Here is a 24,802-nt window from a genome sequence, read left to right as displayed (position 1 = left end):
ATCGAAAAGCTTCGCGTCCAAACACAATTACCGTATAGCATTTCAGCTCAAGTGCACCTAATGAATGCTTTACAAGGTTTTTTACCATAGTAATTACCACTGCCAACAAAACATGAAACGAGAGAACAACAAAAGCAAATAGTGGCAAACGAAACACCAAAAAAAGTTCTCGAAAATAAATCCGAACATTTAATGAATGTAATGAAATAAATCATGTTGTTACATCCAACATTTTCGCTACATTTAATGCGCGTCAGCAGAGCTAAAAATATATATTTAGTATGTATATATCAATTCTCGTCGGAATGAAATGAAGATCACGCAAGAATCAATTAAGATGTAATCAAGGTTCGGTAACACGAAGTGAAATTGATATAGGATTTAAAATGTTTCGGTTGATTTGAATTTGTGTGTTTTGTTAGATGCGCTAATTTTGTATGATATTATGCTGAATAAAGTCATTGAAGCAAAAAAAAAATCTCGAATGCGATGAAAAGATGAGCAATCTCATTATTATTTGGTGGATTGAGAGAGAGAGAGAGAGAGAGAGAGAGAGAGAGAGAGAGAGAGAGAGAGATGCGTTTCGATAGATCATTTGTTTATTAGCAAATTGAATATTTCTGAAATGATTGGGTTATTTTCGACCAGAATCTGACGACCAGAATGGTACGGAGCATTACGAAATTCCACCACAAGTGCACCTCTAATTATATTGTCCATTAATGTCATACAGTCAGATATATGATATTTATAAGAGTGATGATAATGACAGAATTTGTTGAACTGTCACAAACAAATACACATCGAAATGTCGACAAGACATCGTGCGCTCAATTTGATCCGTTGCAACACCGCGGTGGCACTGAAGCAAGAAAAGTCCATGCCATTGGAATTACATAAATGATCAACAACTTAAAGTGGTTGTTGCTATGGTTTCTTCATTTTTATCTTATGCGTCATAATTGTTCTAGCAATAAATTGGGCAGTTTCTGGGGCCGAAAAATCGAAATTTCGCCATTTGTTGTTGCTAAAACGGCAACGGAGTGTAAAATTAGTTTAATTTCAAGTGTAATAACAATTATCGATCGTCGATCAGAACCGGCACGCTGTGTATTCATTTAATTTTGTGTCGATTCAAAAATCCGTTTTCATCTCGTACCAAACAAAGATATATAAAGACTTTGTTTATGCACGATACTCGATACACAATACGTTGTATTATTTGTGGCTGGGAAAACAAAATTGACAATTTTGTCATTGTCATTATTTTATCACTCGTGTGTATAAGTCAAACAGGCCGCTTTTAATATGTGTGTTTTTTTTTGCTTTGTTTTCTGTGTACTGTTGATATTGTTGGGGCTGACTCGATGGATGGATAATTGGTGCTGAAAATTCCACCAGAGAGATCAAATACACATATTGAATCACACGCATTAATCATATTTATTTGTTTATTTATACGTCGAATTCACTTTCGGTTTTTAAAATGTTCTTTTCAGTTTCAGCATTGTGCATTATGGTTTGTTTTTTTTTTGTTCGGTGCCACCGTACCAAATTCTCCAAGTCTTAGCATTCCATTAACACCTTATACTCAATTATGTTGTTGTTGCTGCTTTTATTCTGTTTCTCCTCATCTGTTTGGATATTGAGAAGCACAATGGATGCTAAGCTTCTGGTCTCCGAATACAATGGTGTGTGTGTGTATTTTGATTTCAATATTCCAAAGTGTTTCGTTTTTATTCACAAATCCGATTTGGATTCCCCGCTTGGCCTTTTTGTAATCATAACATTGCGTTTAGTTAGACATCAATTTTTTTTTCTTCGCTCGCTACTGTATTTATTTGTAATAGTGTGTCACTACGGCTGGTGGTTGTGCTTTTTATTTGGTCTTCATCTCTTTCTGTCCCACATTTTGCGCTTAAATTGTTTGTTTGCGCGTCGTCGTCGTCGTCGTCGCGAACAAGTAGTGAACACACATCACGACTTTTGCCCAATTTGATGGCAATGAAGTAAATCGTTGCATTCTACATGTGGTGTGGTGTGCGTACGTAATGTTATTGCCAGTATGTGATTTATTTCCTAACAAAAATAGGAACTAGGTAATTTAACCTGTCTACATTTTCATTACGTACCGAATATTTGATTGAGTTATTGTCTCTTCTTGTTTTTGATACGCGTGCCCGTCGCTTTTTCGGCGGATACTATATCCACATAATTTGTTGCTCGCTATTCCAAACCGGCTGGTGATTTAATGTGTAATGCTAATGTAATGAAGAATAAGAAATGAACAAAAAAAAAACGAAAATAATATTTTCAAGGAAAATGCGAGTCGACTTCTTTATTATTATGATATTTTTGTTGTTGTTGTTGTTGTCGTCGTCGTTACTTCTAATCTTGTGGTTGGGACCGTGTACTATGACCGAAAGCAAATAGAAAAAAAGAGCACAACAGGAAAACAATTTTCAAAAATGAAGCAGAAAATGAAGAAACATCATGCGGCCAAACGAAACATTGACTTTTCGGCCATACCTGAAGGACCTTCACCGCGCGCGTATTACGCATGTAATTCTCTTCTTTTTTATTCTTCACTTCTTTAAGACGAAAAAAATAATTTCAGAAAATTAATAAAAACCGAATACAAAAAGAATGAGAAAAAAGGCACATCATCAGCAGCGGTTTTCTCTCTCTCTCTCTCTCTCTCTCTCGCTGAATACAAACAAACGCACGCACGCACGCTTGCTCATCATATTTCAAGAGAAAATGAGAATAGAATATGGAATTAAATCAGAATTAGGTTCCCTTTGCCACACGGCCTATGCTCACAATGAATTTTTTTTCTTTTCATTTTTCAAAATTTGCATTTCATGTTTCCGAGGTTCTTTTTTTCTGTTCTCTATCGTGGCGAGTTAATAACTTGCAATTTTCGTTGTTTCAAGCATAATTCTTCACGAGTTTTTTTTTCACATAGATGCGCTGCATCATCGTTCGGCCCCCTGGTCGGTGTACGCTTCGCTATGGCACATTGAAGAAAATCCGATGCCTCAAATACAAGCGGCAGAAGAAAAGAATCGCAAAATGCATACACACCGATCGCGCGCATATGAGCAATTGGGGGAAACAAAAGTAGCGAAAAACAAAAATAGTTGTGTGTGTGTGTGTGTGTGTGTTCGAAGGGCCCGAGAGCTAACGGTGTGGAATTGGTGCGCGTGCGAGTGAACTCGCAAAAATACAAGTATGTGACGCGAACTACGACTGCAGCGAGTAAAAATTATATGCAACATTATTTTTGCGAAATGATGTTAATGACATACAAAAGCATCAGAAATGAATTGAAAATAATGCTGCAGCTCATTATGAATTTTCATGTTGTTTGTCCATGTGTGTGTGTTTGTTTGTTTGTTTTTTTGTGGTTGTTGTTGTTCATTTGCTTTGTTCTTTTTGCTAATTCCATTCTCATTTTCATTTTCATAAATGATCAAAGTTAATTTGTGCATTCTTTCGCGGTGTGGCTGTTTTAAGATGGACGCCCGAGCTGCCTGCAGAAGCGGCATAGCTCATAAATACCCAAACACACACACTGGCTATGCGATGCTGAAAATGCGCGCGCACATGTTTGTTTTTTTTCGTTCGTTAATTTCCATATTGCCGCCGTTTTTCTGACCGAGAAAAACGAAAAATCGAGACCCATTCATTGAAGCAAACGAACGTGTTTGTTTAAATTACACCAAAGGTGCGCACGCTTGCACACACAATTTTCACAGTTTTTTTCTTCTCTAAAACGCATTTTCTACACGATGGACACAACACCCAAGTGCACGAGAGGGATAAACACGACACACACCACTTGAATAGAAAATATTCTTGAATGCAAACAATGATCACAATGATAATAGTCAATTTTCGCTCAAAGTCTCGCTTATTTTTCGCACTTTTTGTTATTTATTGTCATGTTAGTTGCTGTTAATTTGTATTGTTTCTCTTTCTTTCTCACCATCTCTGGGTCAAACACCCAGAGTTTTCTATTTCTTTTTTCTTCGAATATTTCATTTGCGTTTTGCTTTTGGATACAAGTCACTGGCTTTTCGATTACACAATCCCCCTTCAAAGAAAATGTTTGAAGCGAAGAAAAAAAATCGGCCACAATTGTGTTAAGATACTCGGGCGGTGATCTTAGTGGCATAGCTGTAAAGATTTTCGCAGCTCTTGCAAACGTTGGTCTCTCGCTCATTATTATATGATATCTATGATTGTTGTGTTTTGCGTTCGCTGTCCATGGAAAAACAATCAAACATCGTACGTTTTCCACTTTTTTTTCTCTCGTTTTTGTTTCTTTTTTTCCCCTTTTGCAAAATTACGTTCAAAAAATGATAATAGCAACTGTAATAATGATGTTGTTATTAATTAGCGATCGGCCATGTACTCCAAAGTAGACAATAATATGGACGCAAAAAAGAAACGAACACCATTTTTCTTCTCTTTTCAAACAGAACAAGCACATTTTTCTTTAATTTGAATCTCTATTTTGAAAGCTGAATGTGGAAAATACAACACATGCACTCGCACCTCACGTTTGCAACTTTGTTGATTGTGCACAGTGCGCACATTCTCAAACACCGAGATGAATATGTGTGTGGAAATGCGCAAAGATGGACGAAAGACTTGAAAAAAAGAAGAAAAAAAATATTTCGAAGCGGCGCTCTGCTGATTCTATTCCATTGGAATTCAATTGAGAAGAGATATCATCAGTACCAGTGCAATGCAATTGAATGCATAGCGGCTGTGGTTCTGACGCAGAATTTCATTGCCACGCCACCGACATGTAATTGTACACTGAATTAATCTAATTTGGTTTGATGATTGCTGGACTCTTGCAATCGTTTGGGTTCTTTCGACTGCGTTCCACTGATTTTTTTCTATTCATATTGTTCAATGATCGATCCAAGAGGAAATGGTTACAATGACATGTGTGGCTTTGTCGGCATATTTTTGTTCGCTCTTTAATTTTCGGTTTCGATTTGTTTTCTCATTTTTCGACATATATTCATCATTGACTTTGATTTGGGCCATTGTTTTTGGGCAATACATCGACGTCGAAAAATTGTATCAGCAATGATGTGTTTTGCGCACTTTTTCCCTTACTTCTCGTGTTTTCCGTGCATTTTTACTGTAGCTGCGAATGGCAAACGTATCGTGAGTGTGTGTTTTTATCCGACAACTGCACACGCACCAGCCGAGAAAGATCGTTCATAAGAGTGAGACGAAAAACGTCATGTAGCCGCACACACCGTAATTGTGCAAAGCAACAACAATAAACAATAATTTGGATTGTGATTTGTTGTTGCTGCTGCTGCTACTGCTGCTGTTGCTGTCGCTACCGCTGCTGATATCGTAGCGAGCATTTTACTGACGCGCGCGCACCATCGCTACTATGTACTATGCTATTCATTGTACAATAGGCTTTTTGAGATGTGTACTTCTTCTACCACCTGTTTTATATCTCAGCATTGTGCGATGCCAATACGATCTTTTTTTTCTATACGAACTAAAAAATGATTAGCATTGCCTCGCTCTGTTATTGTTCATTTTCAGGCCTGAATTTTGGTGTATAAATAGTGGGCACTCGTCGATTATTTTGTCAGTACAGATTTAGCCATTGCTAGATAGTGTCATTTGCTAACAAACAGAAAATTCAAATAACCAGCTCTCTCAGTAGCAAGTGAATTCAATTGTGTGTTTTAACCAACGACTTGAATGAAATAACGTTAAAAATGGTTTCAATGAAAGTTGTAAGTTTTTCCAATTATTTTGGACTTAGAAAAAAAAACGAACAGACTCTGCGCAAATTTTCGCAAAAATTTCAAAGTGATAACATGTACAAGTGCTTTGCCTGTTGATTTTTCCCTCATTTTTCCCGCGAATCGGTGTCTTTAATTTGGATTATTATTTTTTTTCAAGTTGATTCGATAATCTTTTTGGAATTTATTTAACCGAAAGGATAATCAGCTGAATACGTTGGCCAAAATTCGAGAATATCGCTGTTATCTATCCCCTTTTTGCTTAGTTCTAGTTTTTACGGCAATTTTTCGATTTCCCAAAGCAAAAGTTTAAATTTTTTTTTCTGTTTCAATAAGATTGTCTTCGTATTCGCCATCATTGCATGCGCTGTTGCCATTCCAGCTGGTGCACCACAGCCAAGACCAATTGCTCCAGTTGCACGCCAACGCGCTGCCGGCCCCGAATCAGAACAATTGACCAGCGGCGCCGATGACCAAGACTTGAAAGGATCCTCCAGCTACGGATATGGATACTATGGTGGTCTCGGTTATGGTGGCAGCGGATATGGATTGGGCAGCTACTATGGTGGATACCCATATGCTTACTCCACTTATGGTAAGAACACTTTTCACTCAACAATTTTTTCTTCTCGTGGCCATATTCAAACGAAAAAGAAAGCACATTCAAACGTAGAAGAATCCGTTCAAAGCAGTCAATTTGGTTTCAGGTGGTTACGGTGGTTACGGTTATCCTGGCTATGGATACGGATACTACTCGAGCTTTCCATACTCACGAGGTACACAAACTCGTCAAAATTAATGAAAAAGAAAAAAAATATTTGAAAAAAAAAAAATGTTTTCGGTCATTTTTTCTTCAACAGGATATGGTGGATACTACGGTGGTTACTACTAAAGCAACATCTACTAGATTTTATGACTACCAAGGAATTTTCGATACAAATAATTTTCGACATGGGATACAAAACTATGCCGAACGGATAACTGATTAATTAATTTTTCGCATTTGTCTCCTTTTCCAAAAATGATTTTAACGTTTATTCTCCACACGCAACTACCTTATCTATCGTCTATCTTCTTTGTTTCCCCCCGTCCCGTCTGATTATAATACTTGTGTTTTTTGTTTATTTCTCATCAAACCAAACTAAAAAACCAAAAACCATATGAACTCCTTCTTTTTTTTCAGTTCAATCACAAATACAACAAAAAACGTAATCATTTGTAACTGCCATTTCCAAAAATTTCATTCAGCACATGAGGTTTCAAGTCACACCGAATTCATGAATATGCAACACACTAAAATGTGTGTGTACGCCTAATTGTGAACGAATGAGGCGCACCAATGTGTGTATACGCATAGGCAACTGAATGAGCTGAATGAAATCTCTTTTCAATTTTTTTGTAACATTTATTTTTTGTACAATAAAAAAAAAGAAGAAACAACAATGATCAATAAAATGAGTATACCGTTTATATAAAACAACAATCAAAATGCCATATATCTTTTATTTATCAAGCCCAAAATTGGACTGCAATCCAATTACGATTCAAAATAGTTTAGCTAATCGATGTTTACCATCCATGTGATGGTTATTGATTGCTCAAGCTTAAAAAAAACCCTCCTGACTGCAACACACACACACACACACACACACACACACAAAATATAATCATAATAAAGTGCAATTGTTCGTAGTATGTTTCGTTGAACAGGTGGAATTGTTTGTTGCGCCTCTGACTCAGCAGATCATTTACTTTTTATGACTTTTAATATTCAATCTGTTTATTCGTTTTTTTATGTCATTTTTGTCTATGTTTTTATTAGCACCTATTATCAATATTGAACGCAAAAAAACACACAGATTTAATCAAATTTAATCGGTTCAAGCCAGGTGACTGAATAAATCGGTTGAACATCTGTGTAATAATATAATTGCCAAAGAATGCAGTTCTATTATTCAATAGTCATGTAAATTTATGGACGATGAAAAAAAAATCGAAATGGGAAACTTCCTCATGCTGTATCAATTTGTTCAATTAAAAAAAAAACAATCCTAAAATAATCAACACCCGGAGATAATAGCCGCCCCAAGATGATATACATTAAAATACATAAATGAGCATGCATTATATGTATAAGAAATTAAAAATGAAAATTGATCTTGATTTCAACCACCCTGGTTGCAACTAGGTTTTGAGTAATTAGTTGACGTTCAAATGAAGCATTATGACGATTTGCATCCAAGACAGAAAGAAGAAAAAAACCAGTTTATCAGGTTTATTTGAACATATTCATAATTTCGTTTCCATTATTATCAAATGGATAGTCAGCAGCCGATAAATTAGCAATGTTAATAGTTTGTTCAATATTTCATCAAACGTCTCTCGCTGTGTGCTGTTGCCATATGCATCACAAATAAAATACAGAGCAATAAATTATGCATTTTCATAACGATTCATAAGTAATATTCATAACGTTTTACATTGTTGCAAAGCGGATCTCTGGAAGTCTCTAACGTGCGGTAAATTTTCGTTTCGTGTACAAATAAGCAGCAGCAGCAGTAGGAACAGCAGTGCAGCATGAAGCATTATTACGTTTAGCCGAGAAGCGAATCATTGATGAATTCATCATCAGCGAAGTTCACAAAAGTGTGGAAAAGAGAGAGTGTGTGTGTGTGTGTTTGTGGCTTGGAGACTTTTTTCTAAATTCTTTCTTTTCGATTCGATATGCTCAACAAAATGTGATGACCGCTCTGGCAATCAAGGAACTAAGCAGAAAATTGCGTCAATGAAGGAACGAACGAACGATCGGCCGATCGAACGAGACACAGATAGGAGAAGCGAAAAAAATGCACAAATTGAAATTCCGTCTGTTTCGCCAGGCACAAAGAAGCAACTCCAAGCATTTAAAGTATTGGATCATTGTTTCGGAATGGTAATGAATTAAGTGCATCGCCTCATCGGTTGACAGTTAACTGCTGATTTGTTCGTTTGTTGATGTTGATGTTCATCGTTGAGTCGTTTTTTTTTCGTCAGTATTCTTATGCTGTGTGTATATCGTTTGTTTGCTTTTTTCTCTACATTGCCAACCTGCCGCAGTCTATTTTTAATCGCTCATTTTTCACAGCTGTTGGATATAAATTTGAGATCACTTTGAAATTTTCAACTTCCATGACAGAGAGAATGTCCCATCGGGGCACATTTAATTATTTATGAGAAAATTAGTCATGTGCAACAACACGTAGTTCAGTATTCTATTGAAATCAATCGTTTATATGTACCTGTATTTATATTTGTTGTTTTGTTTGCTTCATTTAATTCTGATGCTGTGTCGGGAAGGAAAACCAACATGAAAAATGGCCACAAAACATTATTGTGGGAGCTGCTGTTGCGCACCAACTAAACACTCTCTATTGATTTCATATGAAAATGCATGTGTAGCGCGCGAGCGTGCGCTCATTCGCTTAATGGCATTGATTCATTGACGACGATGATACACATGCGATTGAAAACAGAAAAAAATCATTGTACATATATTAAAATGGAACATTTTATCACATTTGACTGCTTTTGTTTTCTCCACCTATTTTTCCACTCAATTTCAAATTGACAATTCGGGCGATTTTTGTGCTTTGTGAGTCTCTCTCTCTCTCTCTCCGTCGTTCTGCGTGTGTATTTGTCGTGGGAGCAAATCTCTGGATACATGTATGATTTTTTTTTTCAATTCAGAAAGTAATCACACATTTCGAATTGGATGTTAATTGCACATCGCAACAGATTGGTTAGAATCGTGTTTCGTTTCAATGCCTAACGGTCATTAAAGCGACGAAACCACGTTTTAAACGTCGTTTATTTATAGGTCATAAACAAACCGATCGAACAAATTAGCATGAGATCATAATTTGATCACGTTTAATGCTGTGTATCGTCGTCGTCGTCGTCGTCGTCGCCGTCGTCGGTGGCTGGATGTTAAAGCAACACTTTGGTTCCTGGCTAAGAAATTATGCATGCATCCCGTTCGACGAGGACGACAACGACGACGAAGATAGCGTCAGCAACACGAGACTATCGACTAAAGTCCGAGAGAAAATTTAGAACAAGGTTTTGATACGTCTCTCATTCGAAGAAATACCTTTATCCGTCACGAAAGCTTTGATATCAACTGTTGTTCATTTTTTTCTCGTTTTTTTTTCCAATTTCACGAACCTCTATGCTCGATACGCGACGTCATCGTTTGAATCATTTTGAATGAATCGCACAAAAATGAAAAAAAAAAAAAAAATTCGTTGTATATCGATAAACGGTTAAAACACAATTATTCAAGAATGTGCTTACTGTCGTTTTGAAAGTAAAATTCGAGACTTGAATAACTCAACGAGAAAAAAAAACGTTTTCCGACGACTTCGATGTATGTATGTTATGCATAAGCTTATGCTATAACATGTCCAAGTTATCTGACACGGAATCACAGCTTGTCTAGGCCTTTCTGCATGCGTGGGTTCATCGCCGTTTTCTAGTTGAAATCCTCTCTTTTTAAAGGTTTGTAGTGCAATGGGTGTGTGTAAGTGCGTATGCATGTTCGATGATTTCCTAATTCACGAAATGTTTTGTGTGTGTATTCTGTTGCTTCTTCTTCGTTTGCGAAAAATACGCATGATTAAACCCAAGCTACCTAGCAATCGTGGACAAGTCGAACGGCTGTAATTTTCAATACACATCCAATTCGATAGCATTGATTCCAAATAATTCTCTCATAACTGCAGCAACAGCGAAAACATGTGTTGTTTGGGGGGACAAAAAAAAAATCAAAAGTATTATGATACCTCGAACGATGAACGTGTCCAACGATGATTTTTTTTTCGTTTTATTTTTATCCACCAAATCAAACCTATAAATTATCGTTCATTATTCGTCATAATTTGAATATATGCGCGCACCACTTGCTATTTGTTCACCGTTTATTGTTATTTCATCGTCGTCATTCGATTTCGTTTATCACATCGTTTTGGTCGCATACGATATGGGCTCTTGGTATAAGCGCGCTGCGCTTTTTGTATATTTCTTCTTGTTACTGTTGCTGCCACCGTGTTTTTTTGTTCCTTTTCTTCGTTTGAAAAGCATGATTCGTTGCTGTGTGTGGTGTATGTACATCTCTTTGGATATGCAATCGGACGGTAGGTTTATGTGCACGCGCGCACGCTCACGCACAAAACCCCGGTACATATGGAAATGTTTCCAATGAAACAAACAAATGATGAAGAAGAAGAAGAAGAAAAAAAATAGACGCAAATACCAGAAAGGAAAACGAAAATGAAAACGAAAATGAAAACGAAATTCTTGACTCTCTGTCCATTGATCCGCTGTAAGGTAATGTGGTAAGGTTTGTTGTATTTAATACATACATTTGTTTCATCTTTTTTTATTTTCGCGTATACACGCTTGCAATGCGTTTAAGAAAGGAAATCGCTTTAATTATGTATTTATACACACATTAGTATCTCTATTATTATAATTAAAAGTAATATTGTTGCAATACTATTTTTTTTTATTTTTTGTCATTTTCATTGAGAATACAAATTTCTGCCACTGTGCGCGATCGATTTGAATGAATTGAATTGAATGGGAATTGAATATACATGTGTGTGTATGTGTGTGTGTGTGCTAAATGCATGGAAAGAGCGTAGAAGAATGAATGTACACAATCACAAATCAGCTACCTCTGTTGCTATCGCTGTTACTCAGCTTGGTTGGATGGTTCATGGAGGTATGTACACAACTATTATTAAATTAATATTTGTATTTCTTTCCTTTTTTTTTATTTATAAGTCGCAATTGTTGCGATTTTAGTATAAAAGAGCATCCATCGGCCCATTGTTTGTCAGTCACAGATTTAGTGTCGATAGATAGATAGTGAGTAGAACCAGCAGAGTTTAGCCAGCAGTCGTGTGCGAAAAGAAAACAAAACGCAAAACGAACCAAAGAATAAATCAAAAGAAACTGCATACCATAGGCGAATACTAAAAGTCGCAGGCAAATTAATTCATTCATTGTTGAACGAAAAAAGAGAAGCAGAAAGAAAAAAAAATGTGTGCCACCAGAGCTGTGAGTGCAATTTGAAATTTTTATCCGCACAAAATCCGAATTTTTTTTTCTCTTCAAATATTTAAATTGCGATGCACATATTCTATCCAGTGAATAAAATACGTGATACTGATCGGAATCAATAATGCATTTTTTGCATTGTTTTCTCCATCGCGCGCTTCTTGTGCGCTTCAAATACGATATTGTTGCATTCGATAATCATAATATCAACTCTTTTTTTTCTTCTGCTTTCTGCATTCTGAAATGAAATCGACACAAAAAAAAACTCGCTGTTAGGTCCTTGTTCTTTTGTTCGCTGTTATCGCTTGTGCCGTGGCCATTCCAGCTGCAATGCCACAGCCAGCATCGCCAGGAGCACCAGTCGGTGTTGCTCCACGTGGATTGGAAAAACGACAAATCGACACACTCGAAACTGGAGCTGGAGCTGGAGCTGTAGCTGAACAAGGCCAAGATTTGAAAGGATCATCGTCATACGGCTATGGGTATGAAAATGAGAAAATTTCAATAATTTGAATAATTTCGCAAATTCCGTGTGATTTTCATTGTGACGATAAAAACATAATTTCACACATATTACTTCATTCATCAGATTCTATGGCGGTTACCCATACGGCGGTTATGGACATCGACCATACTACGGAGGTTATGGATACCCATTCTATGGCGGCTATGGAGGCTATGGATATGGTAAATTCAAGAATTTCCAATTTTCCCTTCCAATCTATTTCCACTCCAAATTTCTTTTATTTTATAACCAAAACAATTGGAATAACCCGAACAATTTTTGCAAACCATTCTCCCAAAATTCTTTTAGGATACCCATACTACTACCGATCATACTATCCCTATCGTTCATATGGTAAACCATTTCTGGATTTATTCTAATCAAAAAGACTTTTATTTTTAATTCTAGCGCCTTTTTATCCAGGATACGGCTATGGCTACTATGGTGGCTTCTACTAATAGCGTATTTGGTGATCAATTCATGTGGAACGAGCATTCTTGAACCAAAACAATTAACTCAACCATTACTTTCATCTCCCTCTGATGTATCCTCTTCAGCCTTAGATGTTCACATCATTTTGAGTTTCCCTACCATTTTTATGTGATTTTCCAATTTTTTTTTTTTGCTTTTTTGATCATTTCAAATAAAACGCCTCTTTTTTGCAAGAATCAAATATCGGAACTTTTTTTTCTCGCATTGAAATTGAGACTAATTTATTCATTTGATATCGTTGCTAAAAATAACTCGATGAACCCAATTCGATTCTAATTTTGGAACAATGAGAAACAAAAACAAAAAAACAGTAAATTCCTACTGCTATTATCATAATCTAATGAATACGTGCGAGTAAACACTTCTATTGAACCCAGCCAAATTGTGTGTTTGAGAGTTAATTGTGCGTTACAAGGGTCATAACGGCAGTTAGACATTCCGATGGTCTTGTGAGAACTTTTGAATCGTGTTGAGCTTTTGATATTCATTCAAAATAATCAACCAACTCCACGAGCGTTGTTTGATATAATTGCCGCCTTAATCTATGCAATCCGGGTATTCATACATGCCGTACACATGTTTCACTGAAACATTCAGTTCATCGCTGACGGAAAAGAGTACACGAAAGAATGCATTCATATTTAAATTCTAATTGATAATCTTTTTCTTTCATAATTAGTACGCATTGAAGTCGTGATGAATTGATTCTTGGAAAATAAGAAAGAGATAAAAATTTAAACGCATTTACATGACATGAAACCAGCCAATAACAATAATTTATTCACGAGAAAAAAAAAACCTATCTATCGATACGAATGAAAAAACGAAAAGAAAATTAAAGTGGCAAAATTGCAATGGGAAAGAGAACAGCAAACGCTAAACAATTTCCAACGAAATCATGCTCATGCGCTAATAATAAGTATTCCTGTTACGGATTCTACTTTATGACATGCACAGCAGACAAATACATTTCAGCACGACAAACGGTTTAATTTGTTTACAAATGGTCTTATCAAGATCGTTCACCTTAAAAAAATCATTCGTTATCAACGCATTAAACGTCGTCTGAAGTAATTGAATGGGTCTGTTTTGAAAGATATCAACAAAAGAGTGAAATAAATGAAGAACGATGCAGTAGATTTGAAGTATCCATGTGAAGCGGTCAAAACAATTCTGAATAAGTGTGACGACGACGACAACGACGACAACAACATCGACGGGTCGAGTTTTGATACGAAACGAAAGAGAAATATAAAAACAAAACAAAAAAACATATTTCGATGTAAATGTTTCATTCAATTGGATGTGTCACTTTGTTCTGTGTGCGGCTCTTGACATTATCATTCGAATCAACATATTTGAAGCTCTGAATTCAGTTTTGCTTCGATATCTATATGAATTGGACCGCTTTGGTAGACGTCAGTGTATTCACTCTCTTTTTTTTGGAGGGATAAAGAATTTTTTTTTTGATAGAACGTTGGCATTGAAAATAAATTTGATACGATTGGCCGGATTCATGAATGGACACTGATTAAAATCTTTACTAGGTAAAGCGAAAAAAAAAACTTCATTCAATCGCTTTCAAACACATTCCAGACAAAATATTTTCGTTGCGTTGTAAACAAAAAGCGAAGAAGAAGAGGCCAACGGTTGACACGTCATAGAGAGCGCACACAGAAGCAACACCAACAACATGACTGACACTTCGAATGACATTTCAGTTGGTAGTTTGAACGACCTACAAAACATCAACAATTCACAACGACTGAACATTCTACGTGATGCATTCCAAGCGTATTTTAAACGTGAACCAACATTCTTTGTCAACGTTCCCGGCCGGTAAGACAATTTAATATGTTCGGAAAGTGACTATTTACTAAACATATGCATTTACAGGGTAAATCTGATCGGTGAACATATTGACTATTGCGGCTATCCAGTGTTGCCGATGGCAGTTGAACAGAGCATTCTTCTTGCAGCTGCACCATCCGATGATCGAATTTTACACATTACAAACACCAATGAACGATACAAGTCGACTGAATGCGCCGTAGATGCGATCAAGTATGTGAACCATATATTTTTCTCGATTTTTCAAATTTTCACATCATTTTATTTTTCAAATGTTTTAGTATCAAAGTGCCAGAAAATGCCATTCCACCAGAATGGTACAATTACTTTCTGTGTGGTGTCAAAGGAATCTATGATGAGCTGCCGAATGGCAAACAATGCGGTATGTATGTCACAGTATCCGGCAATATTCCACCAGCAGCCGGTCTATCGAGCTCAAGTGCCTTGGTTAGTGCCGCTACATTGGCTACCAGTTTTGTGAATGAGGTTCGTTGCCTTCACTTTGAACGCAATTTTTCCAAATGGATTTTTGTTTTGATCGATACATTTTGCTTTTTAAAAATAGTTTAGCTTGAACAAAACCACTCTGGCGGACATTTCAGCAAAGTGTGAAAGGTACATCGGCACCCAAGGAGGTGGAATGGATCAGGCGATAGCATTTTTAGCGGTCGAAGGATGTGCTCAGTACATTGAATGGGAACCATTGACAGCAACTTCAACCAATTTACCTTCGAATGCCTACTTTGTCATTGCCAACAGTTTGACACGGGCAAACAAAGCGGCCACATCTGATTTCAATCAACGGGTCATCGAATGTCGATTGGCCTGCCGAATACTTGCCAAGAGTGCAAATTTACCGTGGCGAGAGTTGGAACGATTTGCAATGCTGCAGAAGAGATTAAAGTGTTCGCTGGCTGATTTTGAAGCGTTCGCCGATCGAATTTTAACACAAGATCTCTACTCAAGAGACGATATCATTGGTGTGTTGGAAGTGGATGAGAATGAATTTGAGAACCAATTGTTAACGCCCAATACGAAGCATTTGGAAAAATTCAAATTGCGTCAGCGTGCCATGCATGTCATTCAAGGTACAATTCAAAGCAATTCTGTCTGAAATTAATGAAATTTTTTTGCATTTTATACCATAGCCATAACATCTTTTAAACACTTAATTTCCATTCGACTTTCAGAGGCACTTCGAGTGGCTCAATTCCGTGAGGTGGCCACAAAAAGCGGAAATGTTGAAGATTTGGGCAAACTGATGCGCGAATCGCATTTTAGCTTGAATGAACTGTACGAATGTTCACACGAAAATCTGAATCGATTAGTCGATATTTCAGATCGATTTGGTGTGAGTGCTCGTCTTACCGGCGCTGGGTAAATATCGACAAAGAATTTCTTTTATTTGGAGAAAAAAAAATATTAAAACGATTCTTAAATTTTCTGCAGTTGGGGCGGATGCATCGTTGCCATTTGCGACTCACTGGAAAGCAGTTCAAAGTATATCAACGAATTGAAAGAGAAATATTTCAAGCATTCACCGGACTATGATGAAAGTGATGCCGATAATGTAGTATTTGTAACAAATCCACAACGAGGTGCTGCAATCTACTTAAATCCACAATAAAATGTTATACCGTATTTGTAAAAATTGCAAAATGTCTGTATTGAGGGGACAAAAAATAAAATGCATCAATTTACCGAAAATCGATTTTTGTTTGTTTATCATTGATTTTCATTGCCGATATATATCACATATGTGGTGCCATCTATTGGAAAAACTTTGCAGCTATCGCTCAACAGCTGATTGGTTGACATTGAAACATCGGCATTTAGGTTATGTTTTGTAAAGTTTTTGTTCATCTTCTTTCCAACTCTAGAAAAATGAGTGGTAAATAAACGATTGAAACATGCTAAAATCGGTGGACTTGATGTTAATCAGCATCGCAAAGCGTTTTGTGCAAACATCGGCGTTCAATTTGAAAGGTCATGCCAAATGGCAGAATATCAAGCACATCAAATCGGAGAATGATCAACAACGAGCCCAAATGATTGCGAAACAAATGCGATTGCTGCGTCTCGCTGCCAATGGTTTGTTCTCTTTTTAATGAAAATTTTGCTTGGTGTTTTTCACGGCTCAAATGAATGCGTCTATATTTGCAGATGGTGGATCACCAAATCCGGAACTAAACACTACGTTACGGAATGCAATTGAAGAGGCTCAACGACGTGATGTACCAAAAGCGACCATTCAAAATCTCTTGAAGAAATTGGTCGATACAAAGGATAAAACCGCCTTCCAGAGGCACCTGTTCGAAGGAAAATTGTACAAAAAACTGTATGTCGTCATTGCCATTTGTACAGATAATCTGGCACACACGAAAATTCAGATTGCTACCGTATTCAGGAAACATTTGGTAGATGCAATAAACACAAAACGCTTATTTGTCGAACGCGGTGTAGTCAATGTCATTGCACGCGATGGAATCAGTCCGGAGAATATCGAAGACGAATGTTTGAGTGATGCCATCGAATGTGGAGCAGAGGATATTGAAGTGTTTAATGCAGTCGAACGACAAGTCACATTTTTCTGTGAACCAAGGGAATTCTTGAGAGTACGACAAAAACTCTCGACAGCCGGCTATAAAATTGAGCACTCTGAAGTTGAATTCTTTCCGAACGTTCAACTGGTGCAGTTGACTGAGGGTGAATTGAACGATTATAATAAATTTAAAACAAAACTAGAAAACATCGATGGATTCGATGAAGTCTATGATAATTTAGATGATGACGATGAAAGTTCATGAGAGAGATCGATATTAACCACACGTTTAGACGGTTGAAAAGATAAATAAATACAATTTTATGATATGAATTCAATTTATTCTTCTTTGAATCAGTTCACTGGATTTTATTTGATTAAATTGATTTTTGTTTTGGATTGTATTCAAGGTGGTTTAAATGGATTATGACCAAAGCAGGTAATTCAAATGGACTAAATGCGGTTTTCATAGCAACGGTATACAAAAATGAAGTTTGCTGCAAAAAAAGTTATGATAATCGATAAATACACTTGATAATACTAAATATCATCGACATATTTGACCGGCAGTAAATCCTTGATACAAAATTTATTGCAGCGACGACGCGATATGGATCAATACCTAGGAAATCATATGTAACAATAATATACGATACGAGATGTTAATATATGGGACGATGTGAAAACTAAATATCACATTCATCGATTGCCATAGTTTTAATTGTTTTTCCTGATCAAACGATATAAATCTCTTCGGGCATGATTCATCCGCTGTTTCATTTTTTATGGTTGTCTTTTTATTCACAGTTTTTTTCTTCATAATATGTGCACCGATTGACCTCTACCAATGTTCGTTTCAATTTGTTACCAATGGACGTCGGCAAATTTTGATGTGTTTTTTTTTATGGGATTGAAAGGAACCGGTGTGTCAAAGCATCACATAAACAATTTGATACAATTTAAAAAGCTAAACAAACGTCGACCGATCTATTGATGATAAAATATCTAAAATACGAATACATTAAGTAATGCAAGTTATGCAAGTTTTAAACGTCAATTTTTTTTTATTTTTGGATTCTCTTTCTCTCCTTTTTATAGTTTCGTTATGTCGCAAAAAAATATTTTAACTTTTTATTGTCAATGTTTGATATAGATCTTAAATAATCAGTTTTTTTTTCTCTATTTCTCACGAAAGAAGATATTTTTGTTTCACTGTCGATACAATCCCATTGTGGCACAATCCATTAAGTGTCAATATGAATTAAAAACAAAAAATTCTCAATTAAATTGTAAATATGTTGACCACATTAGTCCTGCTGTCCATTTAGTTCACCTCTCACTTTACCAGTTACTCACTTTTCATGCAAATCATATTCATGTGAGAAGTTGAAGAGCCAAAAATAAAAATGATCACACATTAAGAATATTTCCATACTTTTTTCATCAATAGTACGCGTGATCATGAACATTAGATTAATAAAGATGTGCACGTAGGCAAACCGAACGGATGATGGTAGCCAAAAATATCAAGTTTTTTTTTCTCGAAAATATAAAACACCAACAATTTGGCGAAGAAAAAAAAATATGCAAAAAAGGAAATCGAATACAATTATGGTCACATAAAAGAGAAGATGAGACATTTTTTTAAGATCTTTTGCCTTGTTGTTGTTGCCGGTTGGCCAATGATGAAAATATACACAATGTTGTTTGTCTCTTGCAAACAAAATTCAAATGTCAAGCAACTCACGCTATCGGACAAATTGACATTCAAATTTGATGCTACTCAATAAAATTTGATGAAAGAATTTTTCACAGCGAGACTTTTGTCGCCGGCATCTCACAAAAGCCGCATGGTCAAAAACCAGATCCCTCGCTTTCGTATTAATAACCAGTCATTTTAAAAGAATCGCGATAATGTTGCTCCTTTTTGTTGGTGCTTTTTTTTGGTTTCACCTGGACAGGAAGAAATGACGCATTTATGTGCCTCAATAGTTCTTGTCATAGTTGGAACTAGTACATGTTTCGAATAAACTGCAATCTGATTCGTCGTAAATTTGATTTATATCGCAGGTTTGTTTTTTAGCAAGAATTTTGAAGACAGTTGAATACACTGATGAGCACTGTTCAATAGCATCCAACTCCATAGACAAGAGTCATTGATCACACTGAGACGCGTTTGTTGAAGTAAGTGAACACAAAAGACTTGTCTGCGTCAATTGTATTCCAACGTATGAATAGCTTTTTTTACGACACCGTTTGCTTTTTTTTCTGGTCACATCGTAATTTTAGTCTGTGCGAGAGAGAATAGACGGAACGTCATTGCCTTGTCAACATAAATCAAAATATATTTACAGCAACGATCAGTAAATCAGTTATCGCGGTCATCGATATGTAAAAACTTGAAAACTAATCAATATTGTTTTTATCGATTTATGGAGATACTAATGAAAAAACATCAATTTCTTCTTCAAAAAAATGTTTTCTTCTAGAAAAAAGATCGACTTTTTTTTTCTTCGACAAGAAAGAATACCACTGATTATTGCTTACAAGTAAAGGTCCCCAAGTGTCCCACGTCGATTTTAAATTTGAGTATACAGATCGATAGGATATGAAAAAAAAGTAATATTGACAAAAGGGCAGCGGCCCCTTTTGGGGTATAGTGGGGATAGAGTACCCCCCTTTGTTAAACTTCGTCCAATCAAAAAATGATGTATGGCAAAGTTGTTCAGAATGATGAGAAAATTTTTTTTGGGTAGCCGCCCTCCAATTTTTTGACCCCCAATGGGGGGTGGGGGGTCTCCTGCCCAGGGGGTACATTTTTTCGACGTAAAACCCAAAAATTCGGATTCCTCATACCCAAATTAGTGGGAAAATGTATTTTCTCAACGGCCCCCCGCACCCAGTATCCCAGAAATTGAATAGTTTTAATTGCCTCCCCATTTGGGGTCAATTATTAAAAAGTCAATTTTCTACCCTTTGGAATGGAAATTTTGCATAGAAATATGAGACCAACTATAGCTAATTTTTTCTGGGCTATCTATTTTACTCATGGGTCACCCCCTCCGAGCCCTTCTTTTGGGAGTCCCCATACAATAATTTTGAAAAAAACTAATTTTTTCTGTATATCCAAAAAAACCCTTCACCCCCGAACAAATTACATTTTTGGATTCCTCGTGAAAAAGTACTTTTAGGTTTAGATGATTTCCCATCAAAAAAATCATCTCTTATGCTCTAAACCAAGGCCGGAATACATTAGAAGGTTTGGGGTGCGATTTGTTTAACATTCCGTCCTTAAATTAGGACATAAGGGATGATTTTTTTGATGGGAAATCATCTAAACCTAAAAGTACTTTTTCACGAGGAATCCAAAAATGTAATTTGTTCGGGGGTGAAGGGTTTTTTTGGATATACAGAAAAAATTAGTTTTTTTCAAAATTATTGTATGGGGACTCCCAAAAGAAGGGCTCGGAGGGGGTGACCCATGAGTAAAATTAAAGTAATTTTTCACGAAGAATCCAAAAATATAATTTGTTCGGAGGGTTAAGGGGGGTTTGACCCTATTTGACACTATTTTGGGGATGCATTGGTCATTTTTCGCTATTTTTTCACTTTTTGACCCTCCATTTCATTTCAGGGGTGGAGGGCAACTCCACCCAAGGTGTCATTTGATTCTCTAGAGTATCTTGAACATTTCATATCGTCATATTTTTGTCCTCAAACGATTTCTAGTATGAGAAAATTGCATTTTTATGTAAAAACCACCAGACGAAGCATTGTAAAGAAGGGGCCATATCCCCACTATACCCCAAAAGGGGCCGCTGCCCTTTTGTCAATATTACTTTTTTTTCATATCCTATCGATCTGTATACTCAAATTTAAAATCGACGTGGGACACTTGGGGACCTTTACTTGTTAGAATAACACGAGCAAACTTCTTTAAAAAAGTATCGATGGTTCTCGTAAGACTCGTTTTCGAAATAGTCGTTTGATTCAAACGGTGACATAATATTTGCATTTATGCTTCGAAGGATCACGACCGAAACAAAGAAAAAATAAATTGGATTCATTAATGCTTCTGAAAGATGTTCCATATTTTTTGTCACACATATTATTATTATTATTCAAAGATTCGTCATAGCTCTGATTTAGTTTATTTTGTTGCTTCTTTAACTAGCATAAAAAGATTAAATACCTCCTTCATTTCATCGCATTGGCACGAAAACACTTTTTTTGTGTGTATATTCCAATGTGTGAATGTGAAACGCAACATTTTAGTGGCATATAATGAAACAACACAATATTTATGGTTAAAAATTAATCAATTCGATTTTGTCATACCGATACGTAGAATATCCGCTTTCGTGGTCGACATTCACCATATTCAATGGATAGATAAATACACACATTTTGAATGTGATAAATGAATTGTTTAGAATAAATTGTTTCCCATGGATGTGATCATATGAATCTTTTTCGACAGAAACTGAAACGTTCCTTTATCTCTCCATCTCTTTCTGTGTTGAGTCAATAACTCAACCAAATGCTAAAAAAGAATTGGCATAAGCTAGCATAAATAATTGATATGGCTTGCTGGATGGAGATCGCATAAAATTATCTATGTGAAATAATAACGCACTAATGTTCATCGATGCCAACGCGACTAATCACTCTGAGTGTAAGGAGTGAAATCATAGCTCGAAACAAACAACCCCACCGTCTCAATGCACAAACTATGATTTGTGCGGTGTAACGTTGTTTGTTTTTATGAGTTGCCAACAACGTTTGCACATACACATGCATGTGTATGATGTTGGGCATCGTTATTTTCTCACGTATGTTCGTGTGCTAGAGGAAGCAGTAGTAGAGAAAGAAACAAAAAATATAGCTACGACTAAACGATGAACCACTAATACGTTAATTATTGTGGTTCAAATGTTTCGCAGGCGAAATATGGACGAAAGGAAAAAAGGCAAATGACCGGTTTTAACATTGCTACTGCAAATGGACGAACACCGAAATTTTTGCTATAAAAGATGCCACCGTCCAGCTAAGAAATCATTCACTAGCCATCCTACCGTTGGTCAAGAGATATTCTGTGGTTCTAGCCGAAAAAATAAAAAAACAAACCCGTTCAAAATGGTGAGCAGTTATTTGCAATCTTTTAAATTGTATTACACTGAAAAGAGTATCAAGTGATTAAATTTGCAAAAAAAAACATTGAAATGTGTTCAGTGCCCAAGTACTCGTTTCGCACATTGGATTACCCATTTTGTTTGATTTTATTTAAAGAAAGTAGAAAAAATATGTTGAAAACTGTTTGAAACTGAACGTTTTAATTTTTTGTTTTAGAAATTCTTAGTCGTTCTCGCTTTGGTCGCCGCTGCCAGCGCTGATGTTCCACACTTGAACAAATACCTTCCACCAAGCTTGCCAACTAAAGACTACTTGCCACCAGTTCACACCGGCGCAGGTAAGCAAACAAATTGATTTATTCATCCATGCACACTATAACACTATATGATCTGTGTACAATGAATCGATAGCAAATTTTTTCAATTTTCGTATTTCGAAAAGCTAGAATTTCATTCACACACTCTTGTTAGTTAAGCAAATTGCACAATACAATGCACCCATTATCCATTACCCATTTATGCACACTTAGCTTACCAAGCACCAGCTCAAGAATACCAAACTGGTGCCGTCAGCGTCGGAGCCCAATCATACGAAGCACCACGTAAGTACAGCACTTCTGCACACAAACGCCACACATCTTATGCACAATTTCACAAAATTTGCACACCACTGTCTCTCGCCTCTTTTAGAATTCCAACAAACTTTCTCTGCCCCAGCACAAGCTTCATTCGGTAAATGATCAAGAAATACACACGTCTTTGAAGCATTTAAAATTAACAACTCATTTTTTCACAGCTGAAGCTGCACCAGCATTCGCCGCACCAGCTTTGTCAACATCGTTCGCTGCCCAACCAGCAATTTCCGCCTCATACGCTGCCCCAGCCCAAAGCTACTCAGCCCAAAGCTACTCAGCCCCAAGCTACTCAGCACCAAGCTACTCAGCCCCAAGCTATTCAGCCCCAAGCTACTCAGGCGCAAGCTTCCAAGCCGCACCAGCTTTGTCCGCCTCATACGCTGCCCCAGCCCAAAGCTACTCAGCCCAAAGCTACTCAGCTCCAAGCTACTCAGCTCCAAGCTACTCAGCCCCAAGCTACTCAGGTGCAAGCTTCCAATCAGGTACCTAATACTTTCTCATCCCTTTAAATTAACACAAAGAAGCCACTTCGATCACATCAACATTTCTAATGCTTTTGCTTTCGTATAATTTTGACTTCAGCTCCAGCTGCCGCTACCTACAGTGGTAAGTCCTTTGTACACTGTTTTGTTTCAGATTCATTCATATGTTCAGTTTTAATATTTTTTTATATCGAATTTTCAGAAAGCGATGGCTACAACTACAGAAACCCAAACCAACTCTAAACAGTTCATTTAGATTGAATGGATTTGTTTCGCCCAGTTTGCGAGCTAACCCACAACCGATATAGATCGAAAGAAACATGATTTGTATTGAAAATGAAAGCATGAACAAAAAATAAAAAAAAATAAAGTTCAGAAAAATATAAAACAAATCGATTTTTTCTTTCTTCCTTCCAAATCCATTTTAAATTATTTTGCAGATAGAACACTTGAACATAGAAAAAAAAACGATAGAATTCAATGAAATTAGTGGAAATGACCAAGAATATTCCGCATTGACTCATGAATATATATGTTAAATGGATTTAGAATGCTCGAAAATCAAATGCCATAAATTACAACAAATAAACATTGGCCAAGATTTTATCTAATATTCGCCGTTTGGGTTCTATGTTTGGTTATACATTATATTGTTCGAACGATCCAATCTAATGTTACTTAAATTGGCATATTAAAGACAAGTTTGAGTCAACTGTGTATCAAAAAGGCCGTGATCAAATTATCTCGTTTTAACACCACATTTAGCTCTGAATGAAGGCGTTTACACGAGATATGAATTGCAAACAGATAAGAATTTCATAATTTTCAAGTTCACACGCGAAATGAGACGGTCAATTAACGGCATAACATCCCATGAATTTGACCCATGCTTTCTTGTTTACTTAATGGCTTCCGTTATTTTCGTTGAAGCTCACACAGAATCACAAAAGACGATTTATGCATATGTTTTACGCAAATTATGAATTCGCTAGTTGTTGCTCTCTATTTTTGTTTTCATTTGTTTTCGTACAACAAAAGATGAGAGAAATTATCATAGTAATTAGTAGAGTAACTTTTTTAACATGTGTCAAACGAGTTTTTCGTCATCAAATGTTATCTGTAATCGATTGATCATATTTTTTTTACAAACGTTACTACGAACAACTTTCATTGAAATGTCAATCCAACTATAAAATTTCCATAGATCTCGTGCAGAGATTCGTAGCATAGAATATTTAACACAAAAAACTGCCCATGATTTCATATGTG

At 36.4% G+C, this 24,802-nt stretch overlaps 5 protein-coding genes across 6 annotated transcripts; all 5 read left to right on the top strand.

The window, feature by feature from the left end:
- The first annotated feature begins 5,626 nt into the window (after positions 1 to 5,626).
- LOC129578244 (keratin-associated protein 19-2-like) lies at positions 5,627 to 7,284 on the top strand. Its single transcript, XM_055466497.1, has 4 exons — positions 5,627 to 5,786; positions 6,132 to 6,390; positions 6,503 to 6,571; positions 6,656 to 7,284. The coding sequence occupies exons 1-4, from the start codon at positions 5,769 to 5,771 to the stop codon at positions 6,685 to 6,687; spliced, it is 378 nt and encodes a 125-aa protein (XP_055322472.1). The 5' UTR covers positions 5,627 to 5,768; the 3' UTR covers positions 6,688 to 7,284.
- A 4,366-nt stretch (positions 7,285 to 11,650) lies between these two features.
- LOC129578243 (prisilkin-39-like) lies at positions 11,651 to 13,060 on the top strand. 2 transcript variants are annotated; one of them, XM_055466495.1, is made up of 5 exons: positions 11,651 to 11,894; positions 12,171 to 12,376; positions 12,484 to 12,581; positions 12,709 to 12,753; positions 12,823 to 13,060. In XM_055466495.1, exons 1-5 carry the CDS (start codon positions 11,877 to 11,879, stop codon positions 12,855 to 12,857), a joined length of 402 nt encoding a protein of 133 aa, XP_055322470.1. In that variant the 5' UTR covers positions 11,651 to 11,876; the 3' UTR covers positions 12,858 to 13,060. The 2 variants fall into 2 exon arrangements, with proteins under 2 accessions (XP_055322470.1, XP_055322471.1); XM_055466496.1 differs by lacking the exon at positions 12,709 to 12,753 and having other exon boundaries at positions 11,652 to 11,894; positions 12,808 to 13,060.
- Positions 13,061 to 13,487: 427 nt separating this feature from the next.
- LOC129578242 (N-acetylgalactosamine kinase) lies at positions 13,488 to 16,449 on the top strand. Its single transcript, XM_055466494.1, has 6 exons — positions 13,488 to 14,730; positions 14,788 to 14,955; positions 15,024 to 15,228; positions 15,308 to 15,830; positions 15,933 to 16,119; positions 16,192 to 16,449. Exons 1-6 carry the CDS (start codon positions 14,585 to 14,587, stop codon positions 16,367 to 16,369), a joined length of 1,407 nt encoding a protein of 468 aa, XP_055322469.1. The 5' UTR covers positions 13,488 to 14,584; the 3' UTR covers positions 16,370 to 16,449.
- A 120-nt stretch (positions 16,450 to 16,569) lies between these two features.
- On the top strand, positions 16,570 to 17,622 carry LOC129578241 (probable transcriptional regulatory protein Dtur_1615). Its single transcript, XM_055466493.1, has 2 exons — positions 16,570 to 16,833; positions 16,906 to 17,622. Exons 1-2 carry the CDS (start codon positions 16,653 to 16,655, stop codon positions 17,547 to 17,549), a joined length of 825 nt encoding a protein of 274 aa, XP_055322468.1. The 5' UTR covers positions 16,570 to 16,652; the 3' UTR covers positions 17,550 to 17,622.
- A 4,724-nt stretch (positions 17,623 to 22,346) lies between these two features.
- Positions 22,347 to 23,925, top strand: LOC129578240 (vitelline membrane protein Vm26Ab-like). The gene is made up of 7 exons (XM_055466491.1): positions 22,347 to 22,423; positions 22,634 to 22,754; positions 22,947 to 23,018; positions 23,107 to 23,148; positions 23,213 to 23,533; positions 23,634 to 23,657; positions 23,736 to 23,925. The coding sequence occupies exons 1-7, from the start codon at positions 22,421 to 22,423 to the stop codon at positions 23,774 to 23,776; spliced, it is 624 nt and encodes a 207-aa protein (XP_055322466.1). The 5' UTR covers positions 22,347 to 22,420; the 3' UTR covers positions 23,777 to 23,925.
- Positions 23,926 to 24,802: the final 877 nt, after the last annotated feature.

The sequence above is a fragment of the Sitodiplosis mosellana genome, unplaced genomic scaffold (assembly GCF_009176505.1).
Source record: "Sitodiplosis mosellana isolate CC-2019 unplaced genomic scaffold, AAFC_SMos_1.0 Smas_scaffold_6226, whole genome shotgun sequence".
NCBI lineage: Eukaryota > Metazoa > Arthropoda > Insecta > Diptera > Cecidomyiidae > Sitodiplosis > Sitodiplosis mosellana.
The sequence above is the reverse complement of the archived record's forward strand: the minus strand, read 5'-3'. Positions and strand labels throughout refer to the sequence as shown.

Bases quoted from the DNA above. Each gene is read 5' to 3' on its own strand.
- LOC129578244 (XM_055466497.1), top strand. The intron at 6,391-6,502 runs GTAAGAACACTT...ATTTGGTTTCAG, and splicing joins ATATGCTTACTCCACTTATG to GTGGTTACGGTGGTTACGGT. The intron at 6,572-6,655 runs GTACACAAACTC...TTTCTTCAACAG, and splicing joins GAGCTTTCCATACTCACGAG to GATATGGTGGATACTACGGT.
- LOC129578243 (XM_055466495.1), top strand. The intron at 12,582-12,708 runs GTAAATTCAAGA...AAATTCTTTTAG, and splicing joins CTATGGAGGCTATGGATATG to GATACCCATACTACTACCGA. The intron at 12,754-12,822 runs GTAAACCATTTC...CTTTTTATCCAG, and splicing joins CTATCCCTATCGTTCATATG to GATACGGCTATGGCTACTAT.
- LOC129578242 (XM_055466494.1), top strand. From the start codon at position 14,585: ATGACTGACACTTCGAATGACATTTCAGTTGGTAGTTTGAACGACCTA. The intron at 14,956-15,023 runs GTATGTGAACCA...CAAATGTTTTAG, and splicing joins TGCGCCGTAGATGCGATCAA to TATCAAAGTGCCAGAAAATG. The intron at 16,120-16,191 runs GTAAATATCGAC...AATTTTCTGCAG, and splicing joins GCTCGTCTTACCGGCGCTGG to TTGGGGCGGATGCATCGTTG.
- LOC129578241 (XM_055466493.1), top strand. From the start codon at position 16,653: ATGCTAAAATCGGTGGACTTGATGTTAATCAGCATCGCAAAGCGTTTT. The intron at 16,834-16,905 runs GTTTGTTCTCTT...CTATATTTGCAG, and splicing joins GCTGCGTCTCGCTGCCAATG to ATGGTGGATCACCAAATCCG.
- LOC129578240 (XM_055466491.1), top strand. The intron at 23,019-23,106 runs GTAAGTACAGCA...CGCCTCTTTTAG, and splicing joins CCAATCATACGAAGCACCAC to AATTCCAACAAACTTTCTCT. The intron at 23,534-23,633 runs GTACCTAATACT...TTTTGACTTCAG, and splicing joins AGGTGCAAGCTTCCAATCAG to CTCCAGCTGCCGCTACCTAC.